This window comes from Battus philenor, unplaced genomic scaffold, assembly GCF_028537555.1.
Source record: "Battus philenor isolate CCGP_79_NKW_IND1 unplaced genomic scaffold, ilBatPhil1.0.hap1 SCAF_13, whole genome shotgun sequence".
NCBI classification, from domain to species: domain Eukaryota; kingdom Metazoa; phylum Arthropoda; class Insecta; order Lepidoptera; family Papilionidae; genus Battus; species Battus philenor.
In genome coordinates this window covers 5,897,574-5,916,967 of record NW_027181675.1, presented here as the reverse complement: position 1 = coordinate 5,916,967, position 19,394 = coordinate 5,897,574, and the positions used below count along the sequence as shown (strand labels likewise).

General features: G+C 31.8%; 3 protein-coding genes across 3 annotated transcripts in view; 1 reads left to right on the top strand and 2 right to left on the bottom strand.

Annotated features, from left to right (window-relative positions):
• Positions 1–11,339, bottom strand: part of LOC137933461 (probable ATP-dependent DNA helicase HFM1) — a 49,521-nt gene extending 38,182 nt beyond the window's left edge. The window contains exons 1-10 of the mRNA XM_068777417.1: positions 11,323–11,339; positions 11,086–11,258; positions 9,903–9,983; positions 7,855–7,980; positions 6,511–6,640; positions 6,216–6,387; positions 5,387–5,568; positions 3,592–3,742; positions 2,724–2,858; positions 1,419–1,539 (exon numbers count right to left, since the gene is read on the bottom strand). Coding sequence (XP_068633518.1) covers positions 1,419–1,539; positions 2,724–2,858; positions 3,592–3,742; positions 5,387–5,568; positions 6,216–6,387; positions 6,511–6,640; positions 7,855–7,980; positions 9,903–9,983; positions 11,086–11,258; positions 11,323–11,339 — 1,288 coding nt within the window. The remainder of the gene's footprint in view (positions 1–1,418; positions 1,540–2,723; positions 2,859–3,591; positions 3,743–5,386; positions 5,569–6,215; positions 6,388–6,510; positions 6,641–7,854; positions 7,981–9,902; positions 9,984–11,085; positions 11,259–11,322) is intronic.
• Positions 11,340–11,995: 656 nt separating this feature from the next.
• LOC137933241 (uncharacterized) lies at positions 11,996–14,587 on the top strand. Its single transcript, XM_068777107.1, has 4 exons — positions 11,996–12,151; positions 12,228–12,513; positions 12,797–13,342; positions 14,188–14,587. Coding segments are annotated over exons 1-4 (1,146 nt in total). The 5' UTR covers positions 11,996–12,149; the 3' UTR covers positions 14,500–14,587.
• Positions 14,588–14,609: 22 nt separating this feature from the next.
• geminin (geminin DNA replication inhibitor) lies at positions 14,610–18,680 on the bottom strand. The gene is made up of 5 exons (XM_068777108.1): positions 18,416–18,680; positions 18,220–18,341; positions 18,008–18,145; positions 15,521–15,647; positions 14,610–15,012 (listed from the first exon to the last, which is right to left on the bottom strand). Exons 1-5 carry the CDS (start codon positions 18,425–18,427, stop codon positions 14,887–14,889), a joined length of 525 nt encoding a protein of 174 aa, XP_068633209.1. The 5' UTR covers positions 18,428–18,680; the 3' UTR covers positions 14,610–14,886.
• Between the last annotated feature and the right edge of the window lie 714 nt (positions 18,681–19,394).

Below are 19,394 nucleotides of genomic sequence, written 5' to 3'. Positions count from 1 at the left end.
TTTTTCTGCAGATCTCCTATATATGTGCCGTTTATTTTGTAAGTACCTTTGTATCTAAGTTGAGATATTTTTAAAATGAAAAGATGCCGTTCAATTGTATTTAGTGATACCATTAATTCGATTTTTTTAAAAGTGACTTAAGCTAGTTTCAAAATAAATGACGTATATATACTCTAACTTTTCCAGGTATAAAAATTGTTATTTTTATTGACATGATAAAAAATTACCAAGAATGGTATTCTGTTATTTATGACATTATTTCCACAAAAGCCAACGAGAACCAGACGGGGGTCAGCTAGTTTTTTATAATTGCCAAACTTAATTAAGGTTAAACAATTGTTTGCAATAAAAATCTGAATGATATTCAAACAAATTCTCTGTACGAAATACATGTTTAAATAATCTCTTACAAATATTATACAACAATTCTTATAGAAGCGTCGTATTATAAATTGTTGTACTTTAGAAAATACGGAAGCAGCCTCATGATATCATCTTGTAGTTACTGTAATCATTTCTGCTTCAACATGAGCACGTCTCACATTTTGCAGACGAGCAATGGCAGTTGATGATTTTCATTTATGAAATCATAAAAAAATAATTCGCAAATTGCCAACACAACCTAGGTCAAGGGGTCACTCACATGAGAATATTTGTCCTGCACAACATAATAAAAAGGTCTTATCTCTCATATTTCTATGACTAAATTATTATAACATAAATAGTTGTTACATACGTATTTTAAATTTACTACTATTAAAAATATATACTTTCATTGTTATAAACGCCAGAAATAAGAGCGTAACGTTCTCTTTTTTAATTAATATATTCAATCGATTCAGAGGTTTGATTATTCTTTGAACCAGACTCTCATTACTTTCCAAATGGCATTTGCGGATTCCGCGGGTATAAGGTAGCATGGCGCAGAGGGCGCCTGGCCTAGATCTCTAGTAACGGAGATGTTCGAATACTTTTGGGAAAGTCTCGGCACGGGTAATATGTAGGATATTGCTATTCTACCAGATTGGGAGGATCGCTCCTTGGCTTTTTGGCCAATCCAAGTTCTGATGAGATGAGAGAAGTTTGGACTGAGAAAAAATCTTTTATAATATCGATTCCATAAATGATATACTGCAGGCAGGTCAAAAGTTCATTATTCATTTTTTTAATATTAGACCAGTATTTAAAATATAACTTAAATACGAATATGTAGAAACTTATAATCTAAATATGTATGTACATCGTTACAAAGATGTAAAAAGGTTCTACTTATCTTGATTGTAAGTTAATGACATTGGGGAGAAAATATATGATATCATTAGTTTTAAAATATTCAGGTAGTTTTGATATGAATTTATCATACTCATTTATATGTGTGTACAACACTTATAAATACATCTGCGGTAAATAGTACATACCTAAAGTAGTAGTTGTTATCAGTATCGGGAGATAACAGTTTCTGAACGCTTTCTCTATTATAATTCTTTCTTCATACAACAAACCGGCGTGGTGACAACCAATTCCACATAAAACGAGAGACTAGAATTAGATAAAAATATAGTGATTATTAATAACCGTGTTGATATCAGAGCATTTTGTCGTAATTATTTATATATTTGTCAAAACCGAGCTGTTCGGGCTATTTAAACCTCAAACTAGACATTTCCTGAAAGATAATTTTTACCATCATGGGTATTCTGACGGATGTTTCTCATTTTTTATTTAATAACATATAAAAATTTAAAATCTTATATAAACAATAGTAACACACAATAGCATATATATATATATATATATATATATATATGCTATTGTGTGTTACTATTGTTATGTATATATTTATATATATATATATATAAATATATATATATATATTTATATATACTTATTTATATATTTATATATATATATATATATATATGAATCCACCGCGTTACAGAAAAAAGGGTCGAATACGGTATTTTTTTATAAGGCCTAATTTTTTCTAGGTCTCTAGTTCCCCCTATCATAGTTGGAAAGGAGAAGTTACATCGTCATTAGTTCTTTATTTTGGCATACTCCTTACTTCCTTCACATCTTACTGCCTTCTCATAGATATGCTCTTCCATGCTTCACCTTTCTTCCTTCGGCTACAATGTTAGTGGCTAATGACCTGAGTAGCGAGTTTATTAAGTCCTTCTTGCAATGCTTTGTCGAGAATAACTGGATACAAGTAATGAATATACTCTATTTTAATTCTATGTTAAAATAGCTAAACATTTTAAATTGTATCTAGTATTGTGTTGTATAAATATTTGTTTGATGGTGTTTTGTTATAAGAAAAGTCAACACAAAAGCTTTATATAAACAGTTATATTGCTATAATATTTATATTTGTGCTCCCCCGGAATTCGTGCGATGAACATCTTAACATTGTTGTACATATTTAACGATGCTATCATCGTGGATATATCAGGATGCGCAATTATTGTTAATACGCCGTTCCATCTTATTTATCAAGGCTGAAATAAAGGCCGCAATTTTCAACCGAGCGCTTGGGTTTTACGTTGAGTATTGTAATAAAGCTAGCCGCAGGGCACCTTGTACGAAACCTGTATAATTCTCGAAAAATAAAAACTTAAATTACCTATTATTAAAATTGGCAAATAAATTTAAATTACCCTTATTATACCTTTCTACGACTTGTCGTTTCAACTTTGTTTTAAGAATACTACTTTTACTACCTGAATTTTTTTATTCTTTATTGTAGATGCAACTGTACCAAGTTTTTCTTTTTGCTCATTGGTGTAGTTGAACGTAATCTTACGGGATAAAATCTCCGCAGCCAGAATCACGCTTCTCCGTGAGTTACAAAATATCTACAGAGAAATAAAAATAAAATGCTATAGGCATGGTAAGGATATTTTTACGGAAAATATGTGTGTTTCTCTAAGATCACACACGTACGTAATGCTTCATGGGATTTCAATTTTATGGGGAAAATTATTAAAACGGACTATTATTACATTTATGCCGGTTTTTACATTTTACTTCTTCTACTTAGAGTGTTGTATTAAAAATGTATTAAATTTTTAATTTATTTTAAGTGAAATCATCTTCCAACTTTAATGAATGAAATTCAAATAAGAGATTACTTATTAGAGTTCAATTTGACGTTACTAGATAATTGACGTTTGAAAATAATAATTCCATTTTTAAATTTAAAATAATCGATTTTAGCTACTCCTGATTATGTATAAAAGCGACATTTATTATTAATTTCCATATCCTTTTTAAAAATTATTTAGCCATTTTTAAATCGGTTTACGTATTTTTTGGTGGTTGACAGGATTACGTGAATCTCTGACTAAAGCTTTCCCGGTGGTAATCCTAAATATTTTGAAGAGGTCGTAGGATCTACTATGATATTGCACCGATACCCCCTCAACACTCGAATCAATCCCCCTTCTCCTGATACTCCTTAATAGTTACACTCGTCACAAGATTTTGAATGTAAATCTATTGTGTAACGTAATTACTCACACTCTGAGGAACTAGTAGCTGAAGACTGTATAAAACACACACTTTTCGTTCGATTATACATATACTTACCAATGTAGATTTTCCATTATGATATTTATGTATAATCGGCCACAGTTTGTGGTTAAGAAATATATCAAATTGAAATATGCTAGCCCCTCTTGGGCACGGATAGCCTTCCACTACACGCTTCACTTTTACCGGTCGACATTCATCGCCAAATCTATAAAGGCATGCAGATATTAAAGCAAAGAATTTTAAATAAAATTATCATGTTTTATGTAATAAACATTAATAAGGAAAAAAATAAAGAGTTTCGAGACATCTTAGTAGGGATTCTCCGTCTTATTTTATTTTGGTGATATTTTTCCTTTACCGATATCGGATTATCGCAATGCGATATGTTAAGAATAATCTCCGTTTTCCTTGTTTAGATTTATTAAAAATTTTATTGGACCACTTCTAAGATGTTTATTACATCCATTTAAAACAGATAATATAAAACAGTAATATCTAATAAAAGAGTGTTTAAAATTGATCGAAATTATGTGCACATATTGTAATAAATAAAATAAAACCGAATAATTGATTATTGCCCTTTTTGGAGATATAAACATTTTGATCATTATGAATTGAGTTTATTCATCATTTTTTATACAAAAAAAATGCTAAGTGAATCTAAGTGTACGCTATTTTTGGAAGTGTGTGTAAAGTGTTGACAAATTAAATGAAATAAATCACGCCGATTAGACTCTTTAGAATTTTAGAATTTGTGGAGGATGAAATCATGTAAATGACGCCTATTGAATCTCAAAATCAATTTAAAAAAATGAAGTGATATAACAACGAACAATTGGGCATCAAAACCAATTTGATAAATTAAATGAAAACAACAAATCGTCATAAAAAATTATTTGACAAATTAAAATAAATTAACGACGCCATGTCGCAATCAAAATAAATTTCCTGAATCAAATGAAACAAATGAAGCCGATTTTATCTTAAAATCCATTTGATGACGACTTTAAAATAAATTGGACAAATCAAATTAAACAAACGACGCATGTTCGACATAAACATCTATATTTTTGTCCGGTATTGCGGGAGAAACTTTACATCTTATATTGTAAGTTTTTTTTTTGAAGCCCTCTAATATGTACGATTCATCGTAATCCAAGTAGTCCGTGAAATAAAAAAAAATTAAACGGTATAATTATCGCGATTTATTTTTATTTTTATATTCCCTTTATTTTAGAATGCTATGCAGAACCCATGGTCACAGGTAGAACTAAGAAATCGGAAGTATATATATATCGTTTTCATTCCAGAGGACTTGTGTCATCTATGAAGTATGGAACTCAACACCTCAGATAACGTGCGAATGCCGGGTTCATGGTGTTGTAGGACTCTTCCTACTCGTCTCTTCCCTTGCCTTTCTAGGCAGGATACAGTGCTGGAGACTGACAATTCGTATAGCATATTTAAAGAAATACTTGCAACGCATTGGCATTTACCTTCACCGATCAGACCCCTCTTTGCCAAACCAAATTTCCTATGTACAGCCACCCGTATATACAGGAAGTAGGATATAAAAATTTCTCTGTCTCCTATTTTCGTCGTACACAAATTCATAAATATTTATTCTCCGTTATTTTGTTAAATATGCAGAAATATAAAACTACATCATAAATTTTAACATAACAAAAACAGACAACATGCATTAGCACATTATAAACGATAAAAGATATGTTGTTTATACTAATAAAACTGAAATAAAATACTAAAAGAACCTGATCGCATCAAAATTGTTTACCTCCGAAACATGGTACTCGGTATTAAATTACGTAGTATAATTATTAGTCCTTACTTGTAAAATATAGCTGGCTTTTTACTTGTTCCCAACCATTGCGCAACGTCTTCCGGATTACCGATTGTCGCTGATACAGCAACGAATCTAATTTTAGGCTCTGTTGTTTCGTTTTCAGTTAATTTTGCATTGCCTTGGTTTTGTTTTAGAAGCTCTATTTGATAGGTAGATTGAACTGATGACTGAAAATTTATTATTGCTTTTTAGGCATAGCGCTACCCAAACTGCTGTACCGCGCTTTTGGGATGCACGCGACAGGGGGAGGGGTGAGTAGCTGCCGCTTTATTCCGTCAGTCAGCCGTTAATGCTTACGGCCGTGACGCTCATACGCTTTTTTTTGTTGCTTTGTTGTGTCTTCCAGAGGCGCGATATGACGGTTTTAGTAGCAATATAATAGACTTACATTGTTTTTAATAACCTATCCGGCCACATAGCGCGTAGAAAAGACTGCTATCGGTCTTATACGAAGCTTAGAGCGTGTAACACGAATAAAAAACGAACCTATAACATGGATAAACTTTGTTTTGATAATCCAAAGACTAAATGCATGTCGTCAACAAACCTATTGGAAATTTATAGGGAAAGTCTATGTTCAGCAGTAGTGATGATGAACGTATCCATTTTATCATCATCGTAGTCGGTAATCACCCATTTGTGAGGTATAACCGTCCCAAAAAAATTCCACAATGAGTGCTCTTCTGATGCTTGCATCCTATAATTTGCCCCGACGTTGACTATGTCAGTCCAACGCCACCTATCTGTGTAAAACATATTATATATTCTGTAATTTTATTAGTAATTTAGACGTACAATCCTAATTCCTACATACTTGTATAGTCTTCATTCGGCTGACCACTGCTTCGAGAACTGGTCCACGTGAAGCATCGTTCAAGATATGAACTTCGTCAATTAGAAAGAGTTTTATCATCTCCACCATTCCTCTATTGTCACGCCATCTTCGTGTTAACATGTCCCATTTTTCCGGCGTCGTTATTATTATTCTTCATATTAATTAAAACATTATAAATGGATTTAGAATGAAAAACAAATAATTAAAATATTTGAAAGTTTTAAAACAAATTAATAAACAAACTTCTTAAAGTATATATTATGAAAGCAAGCACCTGTAAGGTTTCAGTTGTGAAAAATCAATATCTGTATCACCGGTCACTTCGATGCAAAGCAAATTGAATTTTGTGAATTTCGGATACCACTCCGTTATTCTTTCTGTACATAACGCCTTTATTGGTGCCACTGAAAGTAATTTTCGAATTGAAACAATAAAATAAGCCTATGTATTCGTACATAAACATCTAACGCGTGCCGAACTTATTTATAATGAATTATAGCAAGGTTGTTAATACTTTTTGTCATTAATCAAAGCCTTCCATTTACCGTTATCATTCCATTTTCAATTTACACGTTACCTCTAACGGCTTTATCAGGCTTAAGGTAAAAAAAATTAGAGACTCATAATCCAAAATTAATGACAGTGCCTAAACTGAAGGGTTCCCTTAGGCGCCTGGATTCAAGTCTTTGCTCAGAACCTTTGCATCACCAAAAAGGGGTAATATGATGTATTCATTCAGGTAATATTAAAAAATATATATATTTTTGGTACAGGCGATAGTAGGAAATTTGCGTCTATCGTTATAATTTCAATCATACTGAATAGAGCATTGCTACAGTTTCTTCTGCAACTTCTTCCAGTACTAACGCTTTTCGAACTGTTTGTTAGCCAGGTAGCAGCAAGTAAGTCGAGGTTAGGCCTTCCTGGATGCTCTTGAGCTAAAATACTAAGTGCGTATTGATTGATAAACCCAAGCTGGGTCCTCTCTCCGGAACCCTTACGCTAATGCATATGTACCTACGCATAAGCGATCTAACACGGTGTTTTTTTTTTTGGATCGGAATGTTATTGCTGCTCAAATGGCATTGGATTCTGCGGGTTTAAGGTGGCGGCTCTAATGAACTAAGGAAGCTCATGTGCTCCCAGGGGAGCTACGGCTGGGACCGCTAGTATTATGTAACCGGACTGGACTCTGTGGTCTTTCCGTAATATCGCATGGAATTTAAAGCCCCGTATGGAGGCTTCGAGGAAGCCTTCTAGCTAAGATACATCTTCGAAGTTTAAGCTAAGCGCTCGTAGCATCGAGTAATCTGTACCAATAAGACAATAGTTTAAATCTATACAGACTAAAAAAACATTGCTGAAAACTGTAAATATTAGATATTATTTACTCATTTATAATCCCGCAATTTTATTTTATTTTTCAAAATTCTACTCATAAAATATCGTTAAGCAAAATTTACTTTTTGATTTATAATATTAGCTTATAGAGCATTGTCATATACTTGTCAATTAACATTTTAAAAAAAAAAAAACTGTAACTGTTTATTTTATCTAACCACGACTATCATTAAAATCTATTAGATCCACGTCAAATAATTGTATACAAATCACATACTGTAAATAATTTTGAAATCTTCTACGCAGTTTTTATCTTCTATTTCCATTAGCAATTGAACAATAGCCATTTCGAATACTACCGTTTTACCGGAACCGGTAGGTGCGCATACAACCAACGATTTGTCTGAAATTACATTTTAAATGAATGTAAGAATAGTTAAATTTAATGTTTTACTTAACTAATGTCACAAAATTACTGCTAAAGTTTACGGAAATATTACTAAGTTTCATATTAAAAAGGATTATATCACTCTTTATATTTTAATAAAGCGTAACGAATCCTTTGCAGCACCCATGAGAAATGTAGAAAAATATATAATAACATCATCACCATCATTTTAGAAAAAGCACGGCCACTGGTGGCAAGGGCTTCACCGATAGATTTCTAATTGGACTGGCTTAAACCGGCTTGCGTCTTTTCGCGTTGAATACGCCGAAATCATTGTTGTCCGCCTAATTAGCGGTTGTTGGGTAAAAAATTATGCCTTCAAATAGTCACTGAATTTCTTTCGAAATGATATGATTGCGCGTTACTAAGCCGGCGGACAGTGATGAATAAATGCGTTAAGAATGACGCCAACGAACTATTAAGGGACAAAATGACCTAAAGTGAAAGAATAATTTTGTTTTGGCGAGTAATTATATTTTCACTTCGATCCTGTGTTAGTACGAAAAAGCCGCCTGGGAATTAGACATAGGGACATGTAACAATAGTGCTAAAGAGATGGAAAAAGAGTAAAGTTGGGGCTGTACTGGAAGAAACCTATACTTAGTGCAGAGCTGCAATAACAAAGTGACCCCTATTGTAACTAATTATAAGAAAAAAAATCTGTAACTTTAAATATTAATATTAATATTGTTATTCGCCGCGAAATTTAATCAGAAATAAAGAGATCCACAGAAGAACTGAGGTCACCAACGTAGCTCGAGGAATCAACTGAAATAGCAGTGAGAGGGACACATCGCATGTGGAACTGATGGCCGCTGGGGCTGAAAGGTTCTCCAGTGATGACCACGAGCCGATAGATGGAGCATATATATGCCCTTCATAAAGTGGACCGGCGACATATGGCGCGGGATGTCGCTAGATGCGGGCAGCGCCAGACCGGTTATCTTAGCGATTTTTGGGCCAGGCCACGCTTGGCAATGGGTGTCTATCGGCTGATATGATGATAATAAATAGCACCATTATTTAAAAAAAAACGTTCGAAGAGAAAAAAACATTTTTATATCTAAATTTAAGCGTCGAAGTCATCTTTTATGACATAAGTGATACTATATGGCACCGCAAGATTACCATAAATATAAACATGAAATTATCGATTATTTATAATCGCATGTTAAACGATATCTGATGATTTAGTAATAAAATTTATATCCTTATTAATATTCATTATTTATTACTATAATATATCGATTGGGACTTTTTAGTTAAAACTACTATATTTTTATTTCATCCTATTTTTATTAATCACTTAATTATTCGTCATTTTTAATAAAAATTAAGCTTTTTTAGGGTTGCCCAGTGGTGAATGCCTAAAGGCATTCAGTCCGCCTTTACACAAATTTAATAAAGAATAATAAATAAATAGACTATCACATACAAAAACAAAAAGTGATAGTATCAATAGATTAATTGCAATTTGTACGACAGACAACTACATATAATTAATACGTTAAAAGCCTTGTGAAAGATCCACAAGATTTATTAATTAAAACGAGAAGATCCGTAGACGAACGAAAGTGACCGACATAGCCCAGGTTTGGCAAGTTGAAGTGGCGGTGACCAGGACAAATAGCGCGCAGAACAAATGACCGTTGTGTTCTGGAGTAGACCTCGGACAGGCCAACATAGCGTAGAACAGAACAGACGACTCTTGTTAAAGACTTCGAGAGACCCTGAATGCAGGCCGCTTCCTACTGGTCCTATTGCCAAATCTATGGTGGTCTATGTCCAGCAGTGAATATCCTATAGCTAAAATCATGAAAATAATAAAGGAATAACATAGATATTATCTACAGATAATAAAGTAGAAAAATTTATACCCGAATACAAAGCATCGTCAATGACTTTTGATTGAATCAAGTTGAAATATTTGAAGTTAAATACGCCTCTGTATTTCGGTTCTGTGAAACAAAAACATAAGTTAACCTAAGTTAATCTTAACAGATTCTCTTTCTTTTCAATTTCATTTTACTTTTTTATTTTATTTATCGTGTTTTATGATATTAACTATTTTCCCTTACCCTTATTATTTAACTGGTTACCTGGCAGAGAATGCCTTCGGCATTAAGTTCGCCATTGTACAAAAATAAAAAGTTTTTTTTTTAAATAAATAAATAAAAAAACAAGAGTTAATATTTTGTCAATTAAAAAAGTCGCAATAATTTTAAGTTAAAAAATTCCGGATCTGAAAATAATCTAATAATAACTAATGGACAAAGGTCTCTCTCCGCCTCACCCGAATCGAAATACTAAACGCAGATGCTTTTCCATTAGCCGGGAGTAAAAGTAATCTATTTTTATGGTTTTGGGGGTGCAATCTTCTGGATGTACCTTGCAACTAGGGGAAGAACAGGGTTTTACCCGTAAAACCACCTAAGTGATATCCATTTTCGCGGTGTGAGTTCGTTTATTTTATACGATTTCGGTAGCAATCACATTTAGATACGTTAGGTTTCTTATATGCTGATTGCTCTAATAATTTATCGTTACTAATGCAGTTATGTAATTGTACAAATGTCAAAAAACCTCCGCTTTTCTTTGCATATTGTGAATTTTCATTTGCGCCCGGCTAACGGAAAAGTACTTAAACAAGTGACAGCCTAAGGCATTATTTCCCCCGGGGGCACTTTACGTAGCATACATCCAAAAAACCTAAAAGCTCGAAAACTTCGATGTAAGCAATGTAACGGCCCGTGTTGAAGCTTCGTTGTCAACCCTCTAGCATTGTTACCGTAAAAAGATTTAGACTAAACATCTTTAGTATTCTACCACCTTCAAACAGGTAAATCTGAAAACATGAGCTAGAATCTTTGACCTCGATAAAATTATATAAACTGATAATTTACACGCAGTATCACCGAATAAGTATTTTAACGAGACAACTAGAATTTCTTGTAAATGTAATCACGTTTTCATGATTTGATAATTTCTTTCTATGATTTAAATTAACAGTTACATAAGTGTATAGTAAAAATTTTTAAATGTTCGCAAAGATTTTTTTACCTATTTCTTCAACACTTCTTAAGCCTCCTTGTTCTCCTGTGCGCCTCAAGGGTTTTATTAATTTTGAAACGTTTGCTTCATCTTGTGGATCTAATTCAGTATCACCAGAAGACGGCAAGGATAATGGCGGAGAGTATTCTGTTTCATTTTCCAAAAAATCTGTGAAGTTTTCTCTAAAAAACGACTTTACTAATTTTTCGAATTAGTTATTGTATTTAAAAATAAAATTACACTTACAGGTTATTCGTGCTCATGTTTAAATATTTGAAAAACTCCAATTTGTAGGAATAACAACTGAACTAGTTTTTATTTAAATGCAATTTTTAACTACAAGGAAAACTGTTTACCGCCAAAAGCGACTAACATCATAACTTTTGGCCATTTTTTAAACATTATTATATAATTAAAATATTTGCAATATTCCCCTTAATTAACTAGTTTTATTAAATATCATTTTTTTTAAAAACCAGTTATGTTTTAGTTTTTTGGTTTTAAATTAGTTTATGTTGTGTAATATTCTAATCTTGTATTTTGTTATAATCGTTAAACCTAGGCTTAATACCATGTATCTAATCTGTTTTTTAAAACCTAATGGCATTATGATACGCACTTTTTAAAGTTTTTTTAGGTCTTACAAAAACCATGAAATCTTTTTGAATAATCATCGATAACAATAATTTTAAATAAAAGTATAGGGCTTTTAATCGATTTAGTAAACTAAAAATGTACACTAAATAATGAGATGACACTTTAAAATAAAATTTTAAAAAGAAATAATTTATATGGATAAAATAAAATCTTTATTTCGCTTTCTATCGATTGACAAATGTTGTAAATTTCAATGTATTTTTGTTACTTAGATTCTGATGCTTGACGTATCGTAATTGCAGACAGCAACTGTTCACTCTAATTCACAGAACTTAATATCAATCCCTATTTGTCATATTTTTTAAAAACATTTTCCTCAAATTATGATTTTAACTTCTACCTTGCATATTATTCTAAATGTGATGTTCTTAGTTAATTTATAGTGATCGTACTTGTTCAGTGTTGTTTTTCTCAATATGTCAGTATACTATAGACTGTGTTTTAAAAGTTTACGTTTAAACTTGACTTATACTTTGTTTTGCTATTTATTTTAGGGACCGTTTAAAAGATTATGAAAATGCAGACACAATTAGCATCGATACATTGGCTCTGGAAGAAATCGTTCAAGAAGAAAGAGCACGAGAAATATCGGAGCTTAGTGAGCTTAGTCAAAAAGTATGTTTTCTTCACACAAGTATACTGTACTATAGGAATGCAAAATCAAATCTAGGGGCAACATGCCATGAAGCCTGGCGGACACTTATAAAAAAGATTGGAGGTACACCCAACACATGGAAGGAACTTGGTTATTCACTTGGTGTATCACAAGATGACTTAGATGTGAGTTGCTCAACAATAATTAATTTGCTACTTTCTTATTCTAAAAACGGTAACTTGAAACTACTAAACTACTAACGGTAACTTTTTAAATAAATTGAAGTGTCTGTATAATTTATGTTCTGATCCTTAAATTCTTGTATATCAAATTAAAAATATGTATGCTCTGAATCTGAAACTATGTGATAGATTCAAGTGTCTAAATAGTTAGATCACTGATAAAAATTAGATCCATAACATGTAATTTCTTATTATTCCTAATATAATTTACCACTTGCTATTTCAGTATATAATGAATACTGTAAGAGATGACCCAGCTGATACAGTCCTTAAAGTATTCATGCAGAATGAAAGAGCAACTCTTGATAAGGTTGTGAATGCCTTTGTAAAAATGAAGAGATATGACATTCTAAAAGCAGTAGATGGTCCATTTAGAAGTTTATCACAAAGCTTTAATAAAGAAGATAGTGGATACCACAGCACAAGCAAATCTACTGGTACAAGAGAAATAATAAGTTTCACAAAAAACCTTACAAATGATTTGCCACCTGCATTGAACAAAACTGTGATAATCAAGAGCAAAGATCCTAATAAACCAAACAAAAAGCCTACACTTAGGCCACCAATTAAGACTGATACAATGAAAATAGAAAATGAACAGCCTATTTTATTTTTAACATTTGCCGAGGATGGGTTTATAACAGCAAATAATATTAAACAGTATGTAGAAAGTTGGACTGATATTCCAGAAGTAAAAATTATTACACTAAATGAAAGAAGAGAAGAGGTTTATCAAAATCCTGAGAAATTTATAAGAGATTATTTTGAAAAGGTGAATATGCAATTATGCATGTGTTTAAATATCCCATAAATTAATGTCAAGCCAGAATCCGGTAATAGAGAAAGTAGTGGCATATCCTTAAAAAATCATTTTGTAAGACTATGGGTGCATAATTTAAAAATATTGACTTTCAAAAATCTCATAAATTTATGCACCCAATATTTTATTTGACATATCTAAATGCGGATTAAATGTGATATAAGTAGTTTATCAATTTAGATTCCAAGCTGCAATGGTAACTTTAAACTGCATTACATGTTCTAGTATAGAAATGCAGAAAAATAATGATGAATCTTGGACCATCAGGGAATAGTTAAAACCCTTTACACTTAAGAATCATGACAACAAATCTGCTTTTATGATTCTGTAAGCAACCTAGTAATTTTTTTGATGTATAAAAAGTTAATCATCAGATAAACATTCATACTCCTAAACCCTTGTCTTGATAGAAAGTAACATTTTTGTCAAACTGTCTGCTTCTGTGTGCCACATTCTGTCAAAGGTCTCCTCCAACAGTTACCATGTGTGGCTATCCCTGCTGCTCTGGTCTAGTTTCCCCGGACCACCTTATATTTTCAACCCCCTACTTGACGGGCCTGCCAGGCCTTCTTTTCATATCCCTTGGGTTCTAACATATAAAAGTCTAGTTCAAAGCATATACTCAAAATTATTACTTAACTTAAACTTTAACCAATTTTACATACTGTTTGCATTTCCTTGATTTCTGTGGTTAGTTACTACTTTTTACCCAGATTTCAACTTGACATTTATAGGGCCCTGAACCTTACATATATAAATAGGTACAAATTTTTAATAAATATTGTTTTATATTTCAGGCTGACTACATTGTACCTGTAATAACAACTGGTTATTTAAATGAAATAAAATCACATACTGCTCGGGTGCCTAGCACAAATGACAATTTAGATTTCAAATATGTCAACTTCATATATAATTTGATTGTCAACCATTATGTACATGCATCTGGTTGCCTAAACCAAAAAGTAAGAAGTGTATTACCGCAAAACGCAGAAGTCAATGTCCTTAGAGATATAACAATGTACCCTGACTTAATGCCATGGACTTATGAAGCAAATTTTGATGAGAATTTTAAAGCATTTTTGAATAAAGAATACTCAACAGCATAACCAGTAACAAAAATTTGCCATATATTTTAGTTTATAGTTTTATACTGGCAGTTATTAGTGAAATATATTTTTAATAAAAGTAATTTACATTTTCTATATTTTATTAAAAACCTTTTATTACACTTTACACTAATAGTTTCAGGTAGCTGAAAAAAAAAATACTAACTAGAAAATATGCTAACACAAAAGATATCTTTAAAGTTATTAATGTTTAAGCTACAAATTACTTTTATAAACTTACATCTTTATCTAGTCTGTATATTTTTAATATCAAGTATTTATTTTAATTTTTGCAAGAAAAAAAAACTATTCTGTTGTACATTTTTTGTCCTACAAAATTATAAACTACATATTATAATTATGAAATGAAAAATTTCTGCAAAAAGCTTATTCATCTTTTTTGTCATTTTCATCTGCATTGTATGATGTCTCCCCTTCTGTGGCTTCTTCGCATTGGCTGACATCATTAACGTCAATGCCTGTGTCATCTTTACTGCTATTTGCTAGCTCCTCCTAAAATAAAAGAAATTTTATTCAGTTTTTTAAAATAATAGTGTTAAGCCTGAAAAGGAATAGAGCATTGAAGAGCTTGTTAAAAAAATCTGTAGTTAATGAAAAAAGCTATGGGAAATTGCATAAATGTTAAAGAATTAGATAAAAAAATCATGGCAAAGCCAAAATGTAATTTAAGTAACTAAGTTTTTGTTATGTTCATCATCATAATTTTTTGTTTGTTTGCCTGTTATATAACTATAAAAACTGCTGTATCATTTTAGGTATGTTAACAGGTAGAAGGAAGATATCAGTTTTTATAGCTTTTACACTTCTTTTTAGAAAATAAAATCTCAAAAGGTATTTTAGGAGGCTAATTCTTGGACTAATCTTATTTAATATTTCACTTAATTAGAAAGATCAATCATTCAAGATTTCATTACTTTAGTTAAACCAATATCAAATAGATCAAAAGCAATAATTATTGTGCAGTAAATATTAGGTTATTAAACATTAATAAAGTAAGTACCTTAATAACTTCCACAAAGCTATTTGCTTCATCCAACATTTGTTTGTAGAGAGAATTTTCTTGCTTCAGATCTTCAATTATTTTACGAAGTTTTTCATTTTCTTCAAATGCTTCTTCCAAGGCAACTCTGGAAAAGGTTTTCCATTATATAATCAAGACATTTTACTGGAAGAAAACAGCTTCTATTCAAGATTGTTCACAGATCATTTGCACATTAAAAAAATCAAATAAAGATTACTCAAAATAGTCCCTACAACAATAATAAAATGTAATTAAGTGATCGGAACATTAAGTATGAAATGGTTGTCTATTTATTATGGACTATTTAAGAGAAAGGAGTGTCATTTTTGTTGAACAATAAATTTATCTAGGTATTATAGCTTATAATGCAATACCAGCATTTTATGTAACTTTGGCTCTGTAAAATTGGAATACTAAAATGTTCCAAGACACGAGGTTCAGAAATAACTGTGATACTACTACTATGATATCATCATTGGTCAATAACTTCAACCTGGTGCAGCATGTGACAATAAGCATACAGCTTTTGTTAATGAAAACAACCCAACTAGGGGCCTATCAATAAAACCTCTAACAATGTTAACATACTTTTAAAATACCAGCTTCTGCTTAGCACTCATTTTGATTATTAACTTTCATCAGAAAATAGTACATTTTAATTGTAATGAGTTATACTTCATACTTGTACCATAGTAAGTAAGATACCCAACATACCTCATATGATTTGACCTGAGTTTCTCTCAATAGATTGTCAGGGCATTTATAAATTCTTGGGTAGGAAGACAGACCCAGGACTGTACTCCGTATTCTGACATAATTGTCCTTTTTAATGATCTCTACACCATGGACCAATAATGAATAAGTAATACCAAAAAGCTTGATTATGACAATTTTTTAATATCACACCTAAACTGGCCTCTAATCATCTATGATGTAAATAAAGCAATATTATTGGATTTAGATGCAAATGTCATTAAGTCGGTTGCAGCTAAATCTCACACATTCAGCAGATACCTCATTGTTATTTAGATGCAAAAGTAACTTTGGAATGAGACTAAAAAAAATCTTAGAGCTGTGTAAACACCTAAGAGTTACAAACTGGTAAATATTAAACAATTGTCATAATGATAAAGTAATAATATCACTCCCAAAAAATAAGAATACTATAATACTTAAGTAAAAACTGAAATTTTATGACAGATTTATGATTGAGCAACTCACAGAAAAACATTGGAGAGTATCAGATAATGGCCTGGTGAAATCCTTAACTTTTATTAGATCTACTCGTTGCACCTAGAAATGTAAAGGCTAACAGAGAAAAGAGATCTGCGTACCATTAGCTTTAAAATTGTGCACCTAAATAGTGAGAAGCCAGCACAGTTGTTAATGACTCACAGCATATTATCCCACTATCAATTGGTAAAGCTAAATTACTTGTATTGGGAGCATACTACGAGTGAACAGTGAGCATTGCACAATCCATGAGAAGTGCCGACGAGCTAAAGAGGCTATGCCCTACCATTAGTCATTATCTTTTTAACATACATCTGTTTACTTTAGATGGTATAAATAGTCCTCTCTGTGCAAGGCATGCCTAGATGCTCTTCCAGGATTGCCCTAAACAATACTGCTGCCCACATACTACTTTCATGTAGTGGGATGGCACCCTACAGGGCTACTCGTCTCTGATTAACTGAGGTACCTCCTTGAGATCGCCAACAACCTCAAATGTCAGTTGGGATTTCTCAAGGAGTTGGCCTGAGTAAAGCTAAACACAAACCAAAATATGCACAGTACCATTTATTTGCAGAAACTAGTCCACAGAGAAAAAACAATAGAAAACATGATCTGGAATTGGCATCATAAGATCATTTAGTTAGGTAGGGAGAAGAGTTTGGTCAGTAAAAGCAAACCCTCATAGTGTACTAGGAGTTCTTCCTTCACCTGTTATGTTTGTTGTCAAGAGTGATCAGTGTACCTGACCCCTCTCTAGAATCAATGGATATGGTACTTACATGGTGAATTCATGGAATATTAAAAAGTTACACCTAATTAAACCAATTTAAAGCATCACAATTCACACAAATTTACAAAAAAAGATAGAGGAAAGGAATGTCTTGGCCATCATGCAAGACGAAGGGGAGAGAGAATGCTTCCTCAGCTACTGCAGGAAGGTGGTAATAAATGCAATAAGTAAAAATAAAACGAACACTTTGAACAATAAATAATGTTGCAAAATAAAATAAATTACTAGAATTAAACAGTCCCGGTCCCACACGAGATAGGGGAACGAGAGGTCCCCAACAGCGGGGACCGTTTAAAAAAAAAAAAAAAGCATCACAATTCTACATAATATAAGAATAAGAAAGCAGAAGCACATTTCGAATATTTGCAGTGCTAAGCATCAAAATAAAATTCAAGTCTAAATGAAACAAAAAAATTACCTTTATGTAAAATTATACTTACTCTCGTTTTTTAGCTAATATTTCCCAATATTTTTCCGAAGGTCCATCAGGGTCTGTTAAATCACGGGCTGTCACATTACTCTCCAGATTAACTTGTGTTTCTTTACTTGATATATTTTTTCTTTTTACACCAACTTCACTGTAAACGTTTATACTTGTACATACATAACTATGTTATAATCATTATTAAACGGTACAATAATAAATTCTTACACAGGAGTTTCTTGAGTCAACTGATGCTTAAGACTTTTTGAAGGTCTACCCACCAAATTCTCTCTATCAATTGCTGTATGTTGAAGAGTTTTAAGAGATCTTCTAGTAGTTCGCGGCACATCCTGTGTATTAGAAAAATATTTAAGAGCATTGTTTTTTATAATCAAAATAACAAACATTCGACGGAGTAAGATACCTGAGAACTCATTGTTGTAGTATAAACTCTTCAAAAGAAAGGTAAACTGATATGATTTTTAGTTATAACTCGAATAAATTAATAAACTTCTTAAATACTTTTACACCACTTCTTAATTGTTACTAATTTTCAAGTGTAAGCAACCACCTGCATCTTGGTTTAATTCGGCGGTTGACAGCGACAGTTGACAACCCAGTGACATGTTTTCCCGCCGTTTGTTACATGCAGCTAACGCATAGTGTATTTTACAGGGTGTTCATTGTAACAAACGTTTATTGTGTTATATATGTAAATATTTTACCACCGTTTATCTAATGGCTCTCTTTTAATGTTTCACAAATACGCCAAATACTGAAAAATGAAAAGTATAAAAGATACGATTAATTTTTATGGGAGTTTAGATTGAATTCAACGATAATTTTTTTGTCTTTTGAAAAAATAAAACTTTTGCATAATATGTATACAATTTTTTTTTAAATAGTAGTATAATATATATGTATAATTTTTAAATAGTAGTAAAAACATAAAATTTAAATACTTCTACTGTCTAAGATGGGCTTACAAAGCTGATATTCGGAGAATATGTCAAGTAGACAAGATTATCTTTAAAGAAGAGTATATTATTTTACAATTATGGTGAATGATTGTCATACATGTAGGTCTCTTTGTCAGAAAGAACTGAATATAGGGTATATACAGCTTCTATAGAACTTTTTAAGCTGGCATTTATTAACACTGACGTTTATATGTGTGTCAACATTTGTAGAGACATAGAAATAAAGATAAATAAGAGCAATCGTATAAACAAGGAAATAAAATGATAAAAAAAAAACATTTCAACGAGAAAACACGCCCAAACTGTTCAATGGGCAGATGTATTGTAATGTGTTGTTCTATGTTAATTAGTTTCGTTGTACATTTTATGATATATTCGAGCGAATATAACAGTAAAATTATTAAAAAAATTTGGATACCACTT

Coding starts and splice junctions, on each gene's coding strand:
- LOC137933241 (XM_068777107.1), top strand. Junction 12,514..12,796: donor TATCACAAGATGACTTAGAT/GTGAGTTGCTCA, acceptor TTGCTATTTCAG/TATATAATGAATACTGTAAG. Junction 13,343..14,187: donor TAAGAGATTATTTTGAAAAG/GTGAATATGCAA, acceptor TTTATATTTCAG/GCTGACTACATTGTACCTGT.
- geminin (XM_068777108.1), bottom strand. Junction 18,146..18,219: donor TTGACTCAAGAAACTCCTGT/GTAAGAATTTAT, acceptor AAACGTTTACAG/TGAAGTTGGTGTAAAAAGAA. Junction 15,013..15,520: donor GCTTTGTGGAAGTTATTAAG/GTACTTACTTTA, acceptor CTTTTATTTTAG/GAGGAGCTAGCAAATAGCAG.